Source organism: Dermacentor variabilis, chromosome 9 (genome assembly GCF_050947875.1).
Source record: "Dermacentor variabilis isolate Ectoservices chromosome 9, ASM5094787v1, whole genome shotgun sequence".
NCBI lineage: Eukaryota > Metazoa > Arthropoda > Arachnida > Ixodida > Ixodidae > Dermacentor > Dermacentor variabilis.
Window position 1 is genome coordinate 76,114,149 of NC_134576.1, and position 19,163 is coordinate 76,133,311.

At 46.7% G+C, this 19,163-nt stretch overlaps 1 protein-coding gene across 1 annotated transcript in view; it reads left to right on the plus strand.

Annotated features, from left to right (window-relative positions):
- Nucleotides 1-19,163, plus strand: part of Rok (Rho associated coiled-coil containing protein kinase) — a 71,338-nt gene that overhangs the window by 37,213 nt on the left and 14,962 nt on the right. The window contains exons 11-20 of the mRNA XM_075668488.1: nucleotides 2,486-2,603; nucleotides 4,131-4,253; nucleotides 4,986-5,219; nucleotides 7,673-8,050; nucleotides 9,203-9,435; nucleotides 11,608-11,677; nucleotides 12,497-12,684; nucleotides 14,126-14,477; nucleotides 15,381-15,791; nucleotides 16,919-16,987. Coding sequence (XP_075524603.1) covers nucleotides 2,486-2,603; nucleotides 4,131-4,253; nucleotides 4,986-5,219; nucleotides 7,673-8,050; nucleotides 9,203-9,435; nucleotides 11,608-11,677; nucleotides 12,497-12,684; nucleotides 14,126-14,477; nucleotides 15,381-15,791; nucleotides 16,919-16,987 — 2,176 coding nt within the window. The remainder of the gene's footprint in view (nucleotides 1-2,485; nucleotides 2,604-4,130; nucleotides 4,254-4,985; nucleotides 5,220-7,672; nucleotides 8,051-9,202; nucleotides 9,436-11,607; nucleotides 11,678-12,496; nucleotides 12,685-14,125; nucleotides 14,478-15,380; nucleotides 15,792-16,918; nucleotides 16,988-19,163) is intronic.

The window sequence follows — 19,163 nt, forward strand, 5'->3', positions numbered from 1 at the left end:
TTCATGAGTGCCACCTTCCCGCGCAAGCGGAGGGAAAGCGGGGAGGGGAGCGAGCTCGTGGTAACGCGATTAAGTGCATGTGAAGGGAGAGGGGGGGGGGCGTAAGTTGGCGTGCATCTTGGTCGTGGCTGCCCATGGCTGTAAGCGTGGCTGAGGAGCACGTACACAGCCGTGCACCCTGCTTTAGACATAATCTGCCACATGTGCAAAAGAGTGGGCGTGTCTAGACAGCATGGCATTATGTAAGCTGTCTTTCAACCATTTGTTGAAAACTGCTGTACTTTTGTTTTATTACGTTTACTTTGTAAAGGAGGTCCCATTGCAGTCTTTGACTCCGGGACCTCCTCCTGAATATTAACAACTTGTAATCATTCTAATGATCTCAATAAAAACCGATTCTGATTCTGATTCTTCACGTGCGTTCAGTATTGAAGGTTGCGTAATCTCGAGTTTTGCTGAGTCGTTGGAGCGGGAGGCAGATGACACATTTGCTCCCCGCTGCTGGCACTTTTCATGATACAGTGCAGGCGATGCTGTCAGTCGCGGGTGCAGAGTGCACGTGAAAGTTGTGAGGATGCGCGACTCACGCGCGTCCCCAGATATCTTGTTTTTTCCCATCTTCTGCAATCCCGCTTCGCCGCGTGGCCTGCGTGACGCCCGCGGCGGTCGATGTGGTTGAAGCGCAGCGCGAGAGATGGCGCGAGTTTTTGCGCTGTTACCGGCGGGGTTACTTGGGTGCGGGAGCGGAAGGCGCTCTCTGTTGGGGGTTCGGGAAGCAAGCGGGACGGACGTGCCGTGCCGCGCGTGCGCCGACCCATGCTTCTGCGAGACCGTCTCGCGTGGCCACCTTGGAATGCACCACCATTCACGTGACAGTACGCGCGAACGACCAGGTGTTGGGATCCAGCATGGGGCGAACATATTCGCTCGCTATGCGGTCGCGGTAAGTCGGACTTCTAGATTTGTCGCGCGCCCATCGGCATGTTTTGTGGATAGCAACTCGGCTAGCAGGCATTGATCTATGAAAGGTGCAATAAATGCCCTTGTGATTATTTGCACTACTGTGTTGTCGTTTCTTTGTCCCAAGAGCACGGAGGAGAATCTACACAAAGTGTGGCTGGCTTCACTTGATTTGTACTGCCGATACCGTCGGTGCAGCAGGATACCGTACCATTTGTCGCTGACTCCCAGATTCATCAAAATGAATTTTCGCATTCATGTTTGCTTTTCTCTATTGCCCAATAATTAGGAAAATTAAGAAAAATCTATCGGCAACTGTACTTATTTGTATGAAAGGTCGAATTTCAGTACAATGAAACTTCGATGTAACAAAGCAAATTGCCGATTTTACCGGCTTCGTTATACCGAGGTTTAACTGTAGTTCAATTGTTCCAAATTTCGACTTTTCATGCACCAATAATATAAAGGCTTTTCACAGCAGATGCTTGAATTCTCTTGCACCTATTGGCATATACAAACTGTACTTGTGCCAACTGACAACTATGAAAACTGAACAGCAGGAACTAACTTTACTTTGTGATATTTTAAAAAATTTTAACCCTTTCAGGGTCAGTGACGTAAATATATGGCGCTGCGAACAAGTCCAAAATGGTCGATGCCGTATATTTACAGCACGGACAGTAAGCTTAAAAAGTGTGCCAATTTCCTAATTTTTTTCTTTCCTGGCATGTGCTGCCATTATGTGGGAATATAGGGAATTTTTTTCTTGCGCCTCCCTCTCTCGGTTTTCGTTTCGTAGTTTGTTTTAGAGCTAGTTTGCTCCCATGCGTCTATATACTCCCGCTTGCGCAATGGCGCAGCACAGGCAGGCGGCGGTTTGGGTTTTGTTCCGCGGGCAGTTTCGGCTTCTTGTGCTCGCAAAACTGACAGCTATCTCATTACTAATAGCTCAAACGGTGACAAACTGTTTCTCACTCGTTCAGTGCTCACAGGGGTGCTCATAGGAAGGATGCCGCCATGCATGCGTTTCCTTTTCTTTTCTTTTTTTGGAGACTCGTGAGAACTAATTGCCTCTGGTTGGCGATAAGATGACGATTATCAGAAGTTTGTCACACGTTTTGCTTTCTTGATCACACAGTTTTCTTGAGTGCGCTTACCTACGCAGTTCGATCACGCTATGCACGTAAATATTAGCCTAAAAGCAAGAACATTTGAGACTTAAAAAATATCCTAAGCCTTGAACTATGTGTATAACAATGCATGAAATTCTTAATTCTTATAAGCTTGTTTCCTTTCTTTATTGTTGTTATTCATGAATTAACAGTACATATATGCCAATACAAAATATTTTTTCTCACTTTACAGTCACCCTAAACAAATTACAGTAAATTTTTTTTTTTAAGGTTCAGAAGAATTGGAATTTGCAATAACAAAAAATTGATCCTGGGCGGCCGCATATGGGCTAAAAAATCGACCCTGAAAAGGTTATTGTGGTGCTTGAATGGTTGCTGCTGGTGTGATGCAGGCACACGCTGAAACAGCTGGAAACTGTGTCGGCACAGAATGAGCAGGCAGCTCATTTGGCCTCTGACAACCGAGAGCTCAACAAGAAGATGACGCTGCTTTCGCATGAAATCAAGGAGGTAAGGCACACCCTGTGCGGTTTAGTGGCATCTGTTGGGCTAATCTGTTCAAATGTCCAAGGAAACATAGCTTAAAGGCAAACGTGCACAAGGAGAAGGGCTGGACTTAGTCTAGTACGTAGGACAAGACTGACCCATATCCCATGCTCTATATCTTAAACTATGTTTTTCTGGAACATTCTTTGTTCAGTAAAATCTTGTTAATTTGATCCTCATTAATTAAGGAAACTAGATAATTCATATTCACCCCTAGTCCCGGCAAGGGCATGCATATTTAATGCATAAAACTCGTTAATTCAGTTGTATTTGCTAATGCACCAATTAATTAGGATGAGTCTTGCAGCGTGGGCACTGCAAATGTGTGATACGAGAGAGCGAAGGCAGCGCCAGTGTCCAACTGAAACATAGCAACGGAGTCTGCATGGTCATAGTCATCAGTAGATACCTTACGAGTGCAACAAGGACACTTCGGTATCTTTCTAGCATTTTGCTCCGGGCATCCTGCTGCTTTGGCCATGTGCTTCCTGGACTGCCCGGTCTCCATCTTTGGTAGCGAGAGCTAGCGAGAGTTTTGGCCAAAGTTATAGCATGTCAAACATTGTGTATCAGGAACCCATATTAACACCCAGGACAGAATATTACTTGTTGAAATTTTTATCAATACTATTTCATCATACCATAGGCCTACTGCACTTGCTAATTGACCACTTCTCTGAAAGAAAAACAAAATATTGCTCTAGGATAACAGAACCAGAGATATTGTCACTCTAACTCTGTGGCACCATCAAAAAGGCTGTTTTGGGAAAATGAGGAAAAACAATTCACAACATGTTCATGGTGATTATGACAACAAATAAGTCAATCAAGAAATACAGGGGTCCAGTCAAGCGAAAATAAATGCTCTACACCAACCTGAAGCAATGGAATGCAAAAACGTAATTAGGCCAATGTTTGGCTCCAAGGAGTGTCTTTCCATAAGTCGTAGAAGATCACAGGATCCATGAGTGAGTGAGTGATCACATGATCATGAGTGATCATGTGATCATGAGTGTGAATGATCATGAGTGACCATGAGTGATCACAGGATCCATGGCATAGGGATACGTGGTGTCATCTTTTGTGTAATCGTTTACTGCCATTTGGTATCAACAGGTTGCATCATTTAGCTGCAAGCACTTGAAATAAGTAATCACTAGCAACGTCTCGTTTTGCCTCCGTGTCACCATTCAATTTAAATTTTACAAATGAGGTCCAGCTGAAGACGTTTGTCTAAGACAGACAGATAATCAGACAGCGGGAGAGAAATTTTAACCATGACTAACTGCTACAGAAAGCAGGCCTCGTAATGGCTTTGGTCTACAACTGCTATTAGTGTGTTTTGGGATCGGTGAAGTTTGATTTTAGCCGATTTCCTGCAATTTGAGCCTCTAGAATGGATTTTGTTGATGAAAGGTCCTCATTAAGGCTGTAAGAGCTGGCTTGTGGATAGTCTTGGCCCTTCAAACCCTCCCCATGCTTGTCGAACAGAGCCAACGCAAGTATGAGACGGAGTGTGAACACCGGCGCAAGGCAGAGATCAAGCTGCAGGAACTGTGGTCCAAGCTGGAGGGCGAGCAACAGTCTCGGTCCCAGATGGCTTCAGCATCTCAGGTGGGTTCCCGCAGGAAGGGCTGACTTGGCACGCTTCCTTCCTTTCTCTCTGGCAAGATTAGCTCTATGCCATTACGCTGTAGCTAAGTGACTGAACATTGTGCAAATAAGCCAGCTGAGTAGAAATGGCTCTTTCAGCTAGATCACTGGCCCATTAAAGTTTAAATTTCACACAGGGTTGGCATTTTGTAATGCATTTTTAGAATGTCATGTTAGGATTCAATGTCTGCCCATTTTGTGCCGAATAGATCGCAACCATGCATCGCTTTGAGGCAGTGCGGGACCAAAAAATAATTGCCCCTGCCTAAGGAACGATGGTGCCATCTCTCACTGCTACTGTCAAACACGGCCCACCATGTATGTTCGAAATGGTGACAAATAATCCTGCTCGTTCATTGCAGAGAAAACAGGTGCTCTTGTCTTCCCACATCACTGAAAATGGTGCATACTTCTGCTTTGTTGTGGGTGAAACGTGGAAGGACCATATTCATATTGGTTATGAAACACAAAACGCACCACATGTAGCTATAGAAACAGGAATGAGCCAGTTCTAATTATCATTCAGCTGTTGTGTGGGGGAGTGCGTCTCTGTTTAAACCACTTTCTGTTCATGATAAGTTTTTGTGCATAGTATTCAACTCTGCTGCTTTGCTGCAAAAGTAAAATAGCACATTGTTATGGGGTTTCATAAAAACTGTCATGTTTTGTTCGTAACCATGTCATCCCTCGCAGGCTGCGTCGGAGAAGGCGTCAGCACTGGAAAAGCAGCTGTGGGAGCTGAATGACAAGCTGAAGCAGGAGGCGGATGCAGCGCTGAAGCTGAAGAAGGCCAATGCGGAGCTTTCGCTGAGCGTGGCAACGCGGGAACGTGCCTGCCAGGAACTGCAGGAGACTGTGGCCGCCCTGCGCGGCCAGATGGGCTCCCAGGAGCGAGATCTCTCCAACCTGCAGATACAACTCGAGCAGGTGGGCTTGCCTTTCACGGGTATCGTATTGGTTCCTTGGAAACCCTTGATTATCAAGACTCTACTTTAATGCTTACGGTGCTGTGTCTTGTGTTCTTTGTGCCTGTCTCTGTATTCGTCAGATTTCTGCACCGTTTCCTGGCAACAAAGAACAATAAACAAAACAGTGCTCTGCTTTCGTGGCTTCAAATGCAACCTTCAAATTCCTTAAATTTGTTTATTGGCCAAGTTTTCTTTGGACATCTGTCTAGCCTTACTCAAGAGTGGTGCAATTCATAACCTTTGACAGTCCAATCAGCACGTTTCTAGTGGTTGTTTTCTTGCTAAGCTATTTTAATTTTCCTCTTCTTGTGTGTCCTCGTATATGAGTGTGTGTGCAAGAAACAACGATTTTTCTTTTGTTGAAGAGAATGCCTTGTGTTTTATTTACCACACATGACGTAAATTGCTTTGTTCCTTAAAGGGGCCCTGAACCACTATTTATTGAAGTGGAGAAAGGCACTTGAAGTGAAAAGGGCTATTTCAGAAATACTTTAACGCAAAAAGTACTTCAATGCATTCAGCAGAAGTGCACTTACTGCCAATCAAACACGGCCTCCGCGGTTCTCGCGTTCCTCCTTCGCTGCCTTGCACTGCGAAGGCTACAGCGCAGTGGGATGGGGCGTGCCCACAACGCTTCACCTTCTAGATGTCACCGAGGCACGCAGTTCAAATTTCATTTTGGATGTTAACATAGACGCCATGACTTCCGCCTGTGGTGCCTACGACGGGCTAAACATAAGCCAAATGCAGTTGTCCTCAGTGAGCCACAGTGCACTTAGTCAGTGGACTCGTGGCGGCACCCCTTGACGACTGCGGTATCTACGCCATCTAGCCGACCGCAGCTTGATGTCAGCTATCAGCGAATAGCAGCCGTCCAAGGGAATGACAGAAAAGTGCATCCGATGACGAAGTAGTGCATCTAGAAGAGAGTGAAGACTGGGCCTTCTTTCGAAAAGAAAGCATTTGAGAGAAAGGTGACTTCGCAATCCGCTTGTGAGGTCCACGCACCGCGTACGATAGCAAAACTTAGCTGAGATGTTCACCGCACCATATGCCACTCGCCAACTATGTTGTTTCACCAAGGCCAAAGGGTGGTTCAGGGCCCCTTTAATGAGCAAGCATGGCATGCTGCATTTGACAGTGCAACATGCCATGCTTCTTTACTATGGCAGGGCACTTTCCCTCGGCACCTACCATATTTACCAGAGTCTGACAAACTCCCGAATATAACACGCACCCTATCTTCAGGGGTGAAAGTGAGAAAATAAAAGTGCACCTGAATGGGGGGGGTAACACGTGCCTGATTTGTGAAATAAAAATATAGGATGTCCCCAAATTCACGGTAAAATGACAAAAAAAAAAAAACGTGCAGAATTTTTTACGAGCTTTCATAATGAAAGGGACACGTCATTGTCACCATTTGTTTATTATTGCTCCAGATATCTAGCACACAGGAGCGGTAATCGCAAGCGATCACATTTAGAGATACTACTATCACTTTTGCGAGACTCTGCACTGAACTATGTAAATTGTGCATCCGACAGCATTCCTAGCACTGCGTGTAGATAGCGAGCTTGGCACAGCGCCGAAAACGCTGATGCATCTGGTGCCGAGTCACACAAAATCTTGCGAAGGTGATTCTAGCTTGCGAAGGTGATTCTAGCAGAGCAAAAAATGGACCCACAGCAACCTTCCAAAAAACGTACGCTGCCGCTGATTTCATGGTGGCATTGGCGCTACATTTTCCCGCTCTTACGGTAGAGTGTTGCCAATGGCGCAAATGTGGTTTGGTATTCATATCCACTTGTAACGCGCTGGCAATTTTCTCGGGAAAAAGGCACATGTTAGATTTGGGTAAATACAGTGCTTTGCTAGTCAGCCTAGCGGAGTTTTTCTTAAAAGACTGTCCTCTGCATCTGGTTCGACCTTTCTGGTCCCACTGGGACGGCATGCATGGGAGGATGAGCAAATCAGTTCTGGGGAAATCCACAAGTTGGAAGTAGTTTCAAGAAAGGGGAAAATCGTCGCACACCTGAAGACAGCACCAAGCTACAAAGGACTGCATGTTACTTGTGGTTTGTTACTTGAACTTTGTAGTCTTATGCCGTTGGTTCAATTAATGACAATTTTTTTCCTTTCACGAAGTACCCTCCACTTTGCTCATTTACTGTTCCTGTGCTGCGAGTTGCCGCTCAATTAGGCCACCCCCTGCACTCATCCACTTTCTTGGTTAGATCAGATGATAGAGTGACAGCTCCGGAAAGGCTTTGTATGGTCTTTCGTTCGATTTACAACAAACTGGAATGAAATTTTCTTAAAATGCGAAGCCTTTTTGAGAGACCCGTGTGGGCTTCCTTTGTAGCTTTGTGCAACTCTCAGGGGGATGACAGTTTTCTCCTTTCGCGCACACAGGAAAAGAGCGCCTGGTCCTCGCGCGCCCAAGAGCTTGAGAGCCGGCGGCAGGCGCTTCAGCTGGAGCTGGAGCGGCTGCGGGAGCGGGAGGCCCACGCACTAGAGGAGGCCCACAGGCTCTCGGCGCGCGTCCTCGAGCAGGAGAAGCAGCGCGCCGTGCTCGAGCTGGAGCTGCGCAACGCCCAGAACCGCCTGGACCGGCAGGCCTGCCCCGACAAGAGGCCCGGCAGCGGAGGCACTGCGGACGGCGAGAACAGCGCGGAGGCCCTGGCAGCGCAGCTGGCCGAGGAGCGGCAGGCGCGCCAGCAGGCCGACGCCGCAGTCCAAGACCGCGAGCGGCAGATGTCCATGCTCACCGTGGACTACCGACAGCTGCAGGTGGGCTATACCAAAAACGATCTGTACCAGTGGCTGCCTAGCGCTGTAGGAGCTACTGGTACAGAGCTTTTGCCTTGAAGGATTTCTTGGCACTGCAAAAATGTAACTTGAATACTAAGAGGACTTGCCTGTTTGTTCAAGGCCCTTGGTTGGGCTACTCGTAAACTAGCACCACTTGTGCTTTCTAAATTCATGTAATGCTACCATCACTTCGTTGCGTATCTTGCTTGTTTGTAGCACAGCTCATTTCAGTCATTGTCATAATTTTATTACAAACCATGTTAACTAGAATATAAGGCAATGCTATTTTTTTTCCAGAATCCTTAGCCTTGAAGTCAGCCCCCTTACCTTATATACAAGACTTGTAATTTCAGTTATTGTTTCAGTATAGTGGCAGCAGCATCACATTTCTGGTGATCCAGATTTTAGACGGTAGCGCGAATCGTGGCAACTATAGTGAAGTGTAGCGCTCGATTTAAACGACTAGTAAACCTTGGAAGGTGCTTGATATCCTTGAGGTGCGACTTCACGGCAGTGCTTTTGCCTTATAGTATGGCTTGACGGCAGCGCTGCCGTAAAGCCACGTTGTAAGGTGAAATACGCGCTGCTGTGAAGTCGCACTTCACACCAAAATTTTGCATATAACACACATCAATTATTACGACTATTCCAGGGACTTCCAATTATTTGGTATTTAGGGTAATCTCAACCGAGTCTGAATAATCCGTAGGCTACTCTATAGCGTCTTATATTAGTGTGCATACTTAAGTTCCTTTTCTCAGGTGCTGCAATGGCACCCTCACCTTATAGAACTGTGAAAGCCTTATAATTGAATAAAAATGCGATATATTTTACACATTTTACAGCAACTGGCTTGTGGGCTATCTTACAGCCATGTTAATCTACTTGTTTCTCCATTGACAACTTATCACTACTTTCATGGGCCTCTTTGGCTATATCTGGCCGTAGCGCCACTGAACACCACATCGTCATCTGTTCGGGCCCTTCTTTGTTTGTCTTCGTGGTCCTCAAGTTCCATAGTTGCAGTGCTGAAAAATTCCTTGCACTGCAAATCACTTTTGCAACTGCTCTCAGCCTGAGCGGTGCTCTGCTCCGGTCACCGATTGACCTCCGTCCGCTGTGGTGGTTCAGACGCAGCTGCAACGGCTGCAAGGAGAGCATCGGCAGGAGGCGGACAAGGCTCAGGCCCTGCAAGCGCAGCTAGACGAGGAGGCCCGCCGACGTGTGCAGCTCAGCCAGCAGGTGGCCCAGCAGGCCCAGGAGGTCGCCCGGCTGGCACTGCGTGACCGGCAGGCACAGGCCGCCCTGGCCGAAGCCCGCCAAGCGCAGCAGGCCGTCCAGGAGGAGCTGGGCAAGATGCGGACGTGCGTAACCACTTGTCTTGTGCCTAGCGCTGCTGCAATCGCAAATGGCCTTCGAAACGTGGTGGCCGTGACATTTCCTCTCCAGCGCCTGCAGTCTTTCTCTGGAGCCCGCAGTACGCAAAAGCAGGTCACTCAGATTGGTTTCTGTTACTTTAAGAGAGCCGTCGCTAAAGCCGCAGAGTGGCCGCCACGCATCGGTTTGTTTTTATCTCTTAGAAGAAGAATGTGGCGCTATGAATGGAGTATCAGGATTGGCGTCTTACTTGGAGAGCCAGGTAACCTCAGTCTGTATAAGTGTACTAAACACTGCTGCTTGCGATCGAGAACACAAAAAATGACCCATTAGACTTACGCTTACTTTTTACCGGTTCATACTTTCCAGGAAAACGCAACATTTCGACACCAATGTTCGGCACATCGCCAAACTGCAATCCGGTACATCTGTGGCCCCTAGATCCCATGTAAATAAGAAAATGCGTGAGCCGCGCACTATTAAGAACAGTAGCTGCCCTCTGCGTCGGCTTCTACTGAAAACTTGCCTACCCGTCTCACATGAAAACACCGTTGCGAACTCAGTTTCTTATTTAGGTACCAAATCTGGGGCAAAGTGGCGTCGCGGAAAACGAACGGCAATGAGTCATGGCCTCTGAGATCGCCCGCACAAAACGAGCAAGCATGTAATCTCGGAGGCCATAAACAAAGTAACATCGCTGGTGCTTACAACGCCACCAGAGCAAAGCGGCGATCTGTCACATCACAAACCGCGTGGTGTGTTTTTTTTCTGACCGGCTAGTCCTGGCATTGTCGTTGTCTTTTTCTTTCGAAGAAGAGGCGAAGAAGACGAAGAAGAGGCAATTGTCGAGCCAGTTTCAAGCCCTATAACTCTAGCTGAGGTTGTGGGGTACATTGGAAAGTTGACAGACTTCGTGTCTCAACAGCAAGCTGTTCCAGAAGAAGTGTACAGAAACATTGACTCTTTGGACAGTTTTGTTACTTCCTGTGCTTTAAAAGTACAAGTGCAGAAGAAGATTACAGATATTTTTTTCTAAGTGAGAAAGGCAGCATTATAACTGTTATGAACCTTGTACTTGTTGATATGTACAAATTCCATTTCACACATTTCTAACACTATGGATGCCATGTCTTTTGCTCCATGAATTGCACTTCATACTTTTGACTCTGTATGCCATGTCTTATGTTGGTCTAGTGAATATTCAGTTTAGTGAACTTTTTCCTTCGGTCCCTTGAAGTTCACTCAAGTGAGAGTTCACTGTAGTCGCTGATGAGAATTCGGTGTGCGCATTGACTGTACTTTTGTCTATCTGTAACAACAGCGTGACAGTGGTTGAGATACGGGCTGTAATTTTGTAGCGATGCCTTCTGCTCAATTCTATGCCACTCTTATCATACACTGTTCATGGCTGGCTGATCCCATTGATAACACATGTGCAGTGTTGCTCTGACCACTGATGAAGCACAAAAAGCATGAAGAGAAATAGCATAAAAGGCATTGCTAGAAAATCACAGCCATGGTATGCCTAGGCCAGGGACAAGCGTATGTGCACACATTTGGCATTAGCAGCATTTCCACATAGTGATAAGATAGTGTGCTCGGTACTGAAGGAAGAATGCCGTCGCTCCTAGACACTGATGCTTGTGGCATTATAGTCACGCAAAAGTGAAGGTATCTTCAAAAGTGACGGTCTAAGAATACGGCACACCTTTTTATTTTTTTTTATTTTGCCACTTGTGGAATAAAATCGCCTATTCCTGGGTGAATTCGGTATTTATAACTCCCAATTATTTAGACGTTTTGGCGATCTCCCTGTAGTTCCAATTATCGGTTAGCGAATGTGTGTTAGATTGTCCTTCTAAAAAGCTCTCAACATTTATTTTTGTGCCAAAAGATGACTTAGTTGTAGTGAAAAATGATGACTGAAGGGGTCGCAGAATCCTTCCACTATTAAAATTGCTAAGATCATTTAAAACTTCCAGTGGCATGTCCAGTGGCATTCTATCACTTGTACGCAGGAGTGGATGTTAACACAGGCATAGATAGGCTTGTGTGGTGGTGCATTTTGGTCATTCGGAAAGTGCAAGAAAAATTCAGCGGACCTGTCACATTCCTGTTCATCTCATGCCATTGTGCATTTCTTGTTCTTTCTGTTGTAGGGCAAAAACTGTGGACGACTTGCAGATGAAGGAGCTTCAAGACCAGCTCGAGGCTGAACAGTACTTCTCGGCAAGTGTAGTCGGATGTCTAAATGCATTCCTAGTAAGCCACGCACATAGTATGTGAGAAGCAGGTTCCGTGCAGTTTTTTTTTTTCCAGTTTAGTTTAAGAAACTTGGGTCTGCAGAAAGTGACTTCGCTGCTAACCATAACAAAAACAGGATGCAGTAAGGCTTCATTCATTATAGGCTGAAGAGGATGAAAACGTAGCTGGTAAAGTTACTGTTGCTTCTGTAAATAGCTGAGGCAACAGTCATTCCTGTACTTACTGCATTACTTCAAAATGGCTAAGTGAGGAAGCCATGACGTCACGTTGACTGCGGCCAGCTGCCTGCACTTTTCGTTTGGTGTACTCAAAGAAGTTTGCAAGTAAGCTTTTCTTGCGGTTTTCTGAGAAGAACAATGTTTGTCTAATGAGTTTCCAACCTAGTTAAATAGTTAATAGAATTTATTCAATAGAGTCAGCTAAGCTATGTGCCCAGTGAGTTGCTCCTTGTTACCACATGGTGAAAACATTCTTTGCCTTAAGGCATCTCGTGGAGCAGAAATATTACTGCTTCGTCTGCAAGTAATTTGCATCCCAGGCACCTGTACTGAGAAAATTAAGCGTGCTTTCTCGTTTCCCCTAGCCGCTAGCGTAGTCTTTTTCACCTTAATATGTATTGCTTTCACTTCAAACATTGACGTCGTTAAAAAAGCATCTGTATTTGAGGAGCCATGGGTTTGCACCTCTTCGTGGATCCCCCCTGTAAAGACATGCAGCACTGCTTTTTTTTTTTTTTTTCATCGGACGTGTTAGTGACCGGATTTTCTCTGCGGTGCATTGCAGACGCTGTACAAGACGCAGGTTCACGAGCTGAAGGAGGAGCTGGACGAGCGCAACCGGGCAGTCCAGGAGTTGGAAGAACGGCGCCAGGTGCTCAGTCGAGAGCTCGAGGTGGCCACGGTGCGCGCAGACTCGCTCGAGCTCCACCGTTCGGTCCTCGAGGACACTGCTGCAGGACTTGAGAAAGACAGGTACGCAGGCTCTTGCCCCAGTCAGCTACGTTTTCCATTGTGGTTGCTAAAAAAAAAAAATTGTTTGTGAAAGACAAGGCCTTGTCGTGGAAGTTGAGGTGGTGAAGAAGCTAATACAGTCCAGGTCCCTTCCTGTATTTCCTGCATTTTGCATTTCCAAAGACCTTGCAATCTATGGCAATAGCTGTACGTCTGATTGCAGAAGTTTTTGGAGTACGCGTGTACCAAGGAAGTTGAATTTTATTGTGGTTCCACTGCTTAGCCTAGAACTCATGGATCCAGCCCAGTCACCTGAAAATTCCGATAATTTGAACCTCCTAATTAAAATTAACGGAAAATTCAAACTACTCTGTTGGTCTTGGCGAAGTCCTATGTATGTGAATAGAGAAAAACTCTCACAAGCTTGCGCTCCAAAAACCACACAACGATTATTTTAAACAAAATCTCTCACTTCCATGTGCCACTTTCTAGACAGATCCGAGCCAAAGGCAGACGTTTGATGTGTCGCTAGGTTCCGTAATGTTGTGTGCCATAAAATTGACAAGAAAAGACTTGTGGGGAGCCGAGACAGAACCAGAGCAAGTGGCATGGGCCCTCCTTTCCCATTCGGCATAAAAGGAGCAGGAAAGAGCCCCCAGTGCATGCTTAAGCAGGTTACCACGTGCTCACTTGCCAGAATGTCTGAGGTACTGCTTAGTACAAATCACCTGAGTCGTCTTGCCTGCATAGCATAGCCTAGTTTAATTCTGTTTGCTTAGGTAAGAGCAAGTTACTATCTGAGTCAGAATCAAGAAGTAGCTGTAGGGCTGGGGAAGAGGGAACCACTATGTGAGTAACGCTGCCATAGGATATACATTGACAGGATCAGCATCATATCTTTCGTGACTGCTCTTGTTACAGTTTGCAAATAGAAGAGCTCTTGAGCATGCTAAATACTGTAGACTGGGCAACCACTCTCTTTTTAGAGGAAAGCATCCTGGGAACGGATTCAGACTGCTATCAGCACAGATGGCATTACTGCACTTAACACTTAGGAACAAGTGACAGGCTGTAAAAATGTATAGATGTGCCTAACATTAACAGACATGAGCAATAGAAGCATGAGACGTGCATATATTGCACACTTTGTGTGGTGTGTGTCTCCTTCTGTTCCATTTTCCACATCTGCTAGGTGCATCACGCATCCATTACACTTAATGAATTGCCTAACTAGCTGTGTAGGCAATAAGCGTCGTGCACATCCTCGCGTTTAAGCTCAAAATTTATAGCTCCTTTGTTCTTTTCTTTATTGACCACCTTAACCAGTACATGGTGGCCAGCCAAAACTCACGCTGGTGAACCTCTCCGGCTTTCTCACATTCTCATTCCCGTGTTCATGTTCTGCTGGCTGATGCTGTGCTGGTGCTGTTTAACAACTCCCCTTGCCTGCCTTGCCACACAGGGCGGTACGCGAGCTGGAGCTGGAGCAGCTGCAGAAGCAGCTGAACGCCGAGCGGTCCATGCACGAGGCCGCCCTGTCCAAGGAGCGCCAGGAGCGCCAGGCCGAGGAGGCGCGCCACGAGCAGCTCCAGAAGCAGCTGGCCCAGGAGCGCATGCTCAAGCTGCAGGCCGTAAACAAGCTGGCCGAGATTATGAACCGCAAGGACATCGCGGGCGGTGGCAAGGGGCGTGCAGCCGGAGACCTGCGGCGGCGTGACCGCGAGGTGCGCAAGCTGCAGCAGGAGCTCACCCAGGAGCGCGAGAAGTATGCACAGATGGTCAGCCGCCTGCAGAAGGAGCTCGCCGAACTGCAGGCGAGTCACTGTTGGATGTGGGCCAATTGGGCCACTGGACGCACCGCTGCTCTGTGTATGCTATAATTGCCATGCAGGTGCAAAGCTAGTTTTGAAAATGTTTCATGTTTTAAATAGTGTGAACCTTTGTTAAACACTGATTGCTTGATTCAGAAGTGGCTGTGTGCCTTATGGCACATCCATCTGGTCACTTTTGAGCGTTCCAAGAGCACTCTCACGGTGTGGTTTATGTACCGCTGGTTGAAATCAAGGGGTTACAACTTATTTGCCTGGTACATTCGGAGCACTCGGAGGCACTTTTACCTTCGAGTTGGGATGATCGAGATCTGGTCAGGATCTGATCGAATTCCTATCATGGGTGGCTGCTCCGATTGCTCTGGGAGCAGCCGAGCATTTGGCTTGGGCATGCCTCCTCTGGCTCAAATGTTGAGAGGGCTCTGCATTGCGCCAAACTAAGCCGGAGCATGGCAGGAAGCACTTGACTGTACCATTGTAGGTGAAAGGCAGAGCTGAACGTCATTGTGAGAAAAAGCTTTGGAAAAATTATGGGGAATGACATTATCTGTTAGCAAGCAAGTGTAGCATGGGATTCAAAAGCTACCCATCTATTTTGTTGATATTGTGTGACAAGGAAAGGCATAAAGCACAATTATGCCACGCAATATTTCTTTTGGTTCAGGTAACATTGAGTGCTGTAAAGTCAAAAGTATGCAGCCAATGCAGCCTTTATTTTTTGGGTCTGCGTTCACCCCTGCACACTCCAGAATACTCTGAGGGGGTTGTTTATATGCAACACACGCAAAATGTCTGCAGGAGTAAGAGTTGATGAAATAACATTGGGATACCTCGAGCAGCGCAAGTGAGCGATTGCTATGTGATATTAACCCAGCATGGCTCATGCAGGCAAGTGCTCACGAGGAAGGCCAGGCACGCCTCAAGCTCCAGATGGAGCTGGACTCCAAAGACTCCGAGATGGAGCTTCTGCGGCGAGTGGCATCTGCTGCAGCCCTGACGTCTCCAGATGCCCTGTCACCCGTGACAAACTCTGGCGGAGGTGGAGGTCGGGACGGTGACCCCCAGCGCCTCGAAGGTTGGCTGTCGGTGCCTCAGAAGCAGAACATTCGACGGCACGGCTGGCGGCGGCAGTACGTGGTGGTGAGCTCGCGCAAGATCCTCTTCTACAACAACGAAGCGGACCGGGCAAATGCGGACCCTGCCCTCGTCCTTGACCTGAGCAAGCTGTTCCACGTGCGCTCTGTCACCCAGGGCGATGTCATCCGCGCTGACGCCAAGGACATCCCTCGCATTTTTCAGGTGGGCTCCTCATTTTTCTTTGTGCTTCAGATATTGTGACTGTTTTTAGAGCACAGCTATTAGGCGCCCGTTCCTGCGGCGAGCGTCGGTGGTGTAACTGAGCAGACATGCGTAGCGGAAGATGAAAGAGCGAATGCGGAGCAGGAGATGAAAGATGCAAGCCGCGAACAGCGGAGACCAATGAGAGCGGCTGTGTGCAGTGCGGCAGTTGTCAGTGACGTCAGTGACGTGCACGCGGGAAGCCGGTGTCATGCAGACCCACCCAACTGCTCGTCTGCTGCTATCGTCTGCTCGCGTTAGCTCTTGCAGGTACTTGTTCGGTTCGCTTGGTTTGGCATGTTCGCACTTGTTTCGATTGTCATGGTTTGCGATTTTTGTGATCTGATTGTACACGCAATGCGAATTGTTTAGGACTTTCTGGAAGCGACCCAGGCACCAGTGATTACACTGCAACTTTCGACGAGTCATGTAGGAGCTGTAGGAAAGTATTCTGACGACTCATCTTTAGATGACAGCTCTGCAGAGTTTTGCATGGAAACTGAAAGGGATGTCTTCTTATCTGAGGAGTCTGATGACCACGATTCTGTGGATGGACCGGAGGACCTTGCGGCGGCTTATGAATCTGCCATACGAAGACGGCCTACTAACTGTTTTAGGAGCTGCGGGAAAGTAGCCACTGTTCGTGTGCATGTTTTTGCACTGTTTAGGTTATTTTTTATTCGTGTCCTCTTTTCTTATAGTGTATCGAGCCCTGCAAAATGCTTTTTTGCAAGGCACTAAGGCCTTGCAGTGAAGCCTCCTTCAAACTGTCCTTTTATGCATTTTGTGAAATAAAAGAACCTTATGGAATTGAAATAATGGTGTCATTTTGTTAATAAAAAAAAGCTCCACAAACTGAGCGATAAAAAATGTCTGGTAAATCTGTTAAAACGTTTTTCTTTTTTCATGTAGGGAGAAGGTTAAGAAGCCTTTGTTTTTGGTAGTAAACTGCCTGTTATCTGCTGCGCAAGTCACATGACTAGTGACCTGACATGGCTAGCATTGCGCAAAACTTTGGCAGCATCACCTGCGCTGCCCCCCTTCCTGTGTCAAGCTCTCACATGATTCTCACTCTGCGTGTCGTGCAGGTCCTTTACGCAGGGGAAGGCGAGAGCAGAAAGCCTGGAGACTGTCCCGATCCACCACAGCTCAAAGATGTAAGTGTGTTGGCCTTGTCAGATTTTCAACAGCAGCTGTGTGTTTCAACCTGAATTCAATGGTTTGACAGATTTCCATGTTCCCATTAAAATTGTATTATATTGTAACTTCGCTGGATCAGTAAGCTGTGGCTTTGGGCAAGTTGGTTCTGCATTGTTAGGACCAGCATGTAACAGGAGACAACATACAAAACGACAAGGACTGGTGCTAACTTCCAATGAGTACCTTTTATTGATAAACTCATATTTATATGCATGCTTCGTGTGCTGATGTCATGCTTAAAGAAACAAGTTAGCAAGAAGGGGGAAAAAATTTTAAAAGATAAAATTGGAATGGTCTATATGCGACTGCAACCTACTGCACATGCGAAAGATTACCTACTTGTTTTTTGGACAGCAACAATGAGGATGTGCATAAACATACCTCACCTAGCCTCTCAATTTCTTGAGACTCAATAATTTCCTGCATCAGCGCTCGTCCTTCTCATATTTTTGTGTGATGTTTCCTTTCATGTGCTGGTCATAATAATTTGTCTGCGTCATTGTGCCCAAGGATATAAGAAGCTGAAACATACGGATCTTTATTGCCTGATAGTCAATGTCAAATATGGACCAAAGGCTCCATACACCAGGGACCGTTTGCTAAAGGGACCTCTTAACCATAACATGCATTGTTTGATTTGTGACAGGCGAGAATCAGTCTGTACACGTTTCATTGCTATGGGATCTCAAAGAAATGTGTCACGAAGGCTCTCAGCATGCACCTTAATAGAGTTGCAAGAAGATTGCACCTATAATGCACCGGCCTCCAGTCACCTGATTGGCAAGCCACGAGAATGTAGCTTGTTCTTCAGGGTGACATTTTCACTGAATGGTGACACTGAATAATAGTGTGCAATGCATCAGGCCGGAAATTCTTCACATGCATAAGACTCTTGTACATTTTCACTTTCTTGGAGCAGTCGTAGCCGTGAATCACACTAAATGAAGCTTGTAATTTCTACCTTGCGCTTGGGTTGAATCTTTGATTAAAAGCAGCCTGTTTTCAGATACTCAAAGCCCATTTTTCAGTTTCTGCACAGCTAAAGTATCGAAGGTCACAAGACAGCGTCAGTAAATGTGAATGGGGAGCAACTCCTTGTACCTTCGTCCACCTGCTCTTGTGGCTTTGGACTTCGTGAGCTGTGTCGCTACTGGCGACATTCTGAACATGTGGCGATGGCGATCCTTCTGCGCCGCACGGCAGTTCTGACAGTTTTCAGTGATGACATGTGACGGTGTCGTGTTGATGGGGCGCCGTCACAGTTTTTGAACGTAACAACTGGGAAGCTAGTAAATGTGACCTGCAGAAACTGACTGGGACCGATGCATAACAGCCAGCAAAACCTAAAGAGCAGCAATGTATCAATTATTTCCTACTGTACCATCTACACACCCTGAAATTATTAGGAGATGCTGTGTCGTTTACTGTGTCAGGATATAGATTTCAGCATTCATTTTTACGGCTCCATTAGGCATTTTAGGACAGTGTAGTTCACAAACTTCCAGCTGTAACTAATTTTTTGAGCCGCTCATGGTTCATTGGGAGTGGCTCACTGCACTTCTTTATCAGAAATTTCCTGCGGAATGTTAAGGCTGTGATAACTAAAAGCATGGTCAGCGTCAGTCTACGAGCAATATGTTTTCAATGTTTTATAGGTAACCCATAGTCTATACACATAGTGCGCTGCCTATAGACATCCCACTGATGACCACCTAGTGGACCCTTTCGAAAGCACACTCAGAAGCTGTAGGAGACAACAACCCTTTGCAGCCAGGATGGCTGAAGTTTGTGGCTGCAATTTCTCCTCTGTTTGGGCACCAGACTGCGTCTTCTGCAGTGACAGCTGCAGGAAAGGCATGGGCCCTTATGAGAGGGGACTTGTACGCAATGTTATCGGAGTTAGGACAGCAACAACGAGGGTTGGACCCAGCACTTGGGTCCCACCTGGCACATATGTCCACGTATGTGCCAGGTGGTATCCACAGACAAGCCCAGTTACCGAGTGAAGCTCGTGTTAATTAGGTAGCCATTTTGTTTTGTTGACTAATTTTATGTCTCAACCACATTTTTCTTGTTAATTCTACCCATTGCCGCATTACTCTTTCTGTATATCAATAATAAGCGCACGTCATT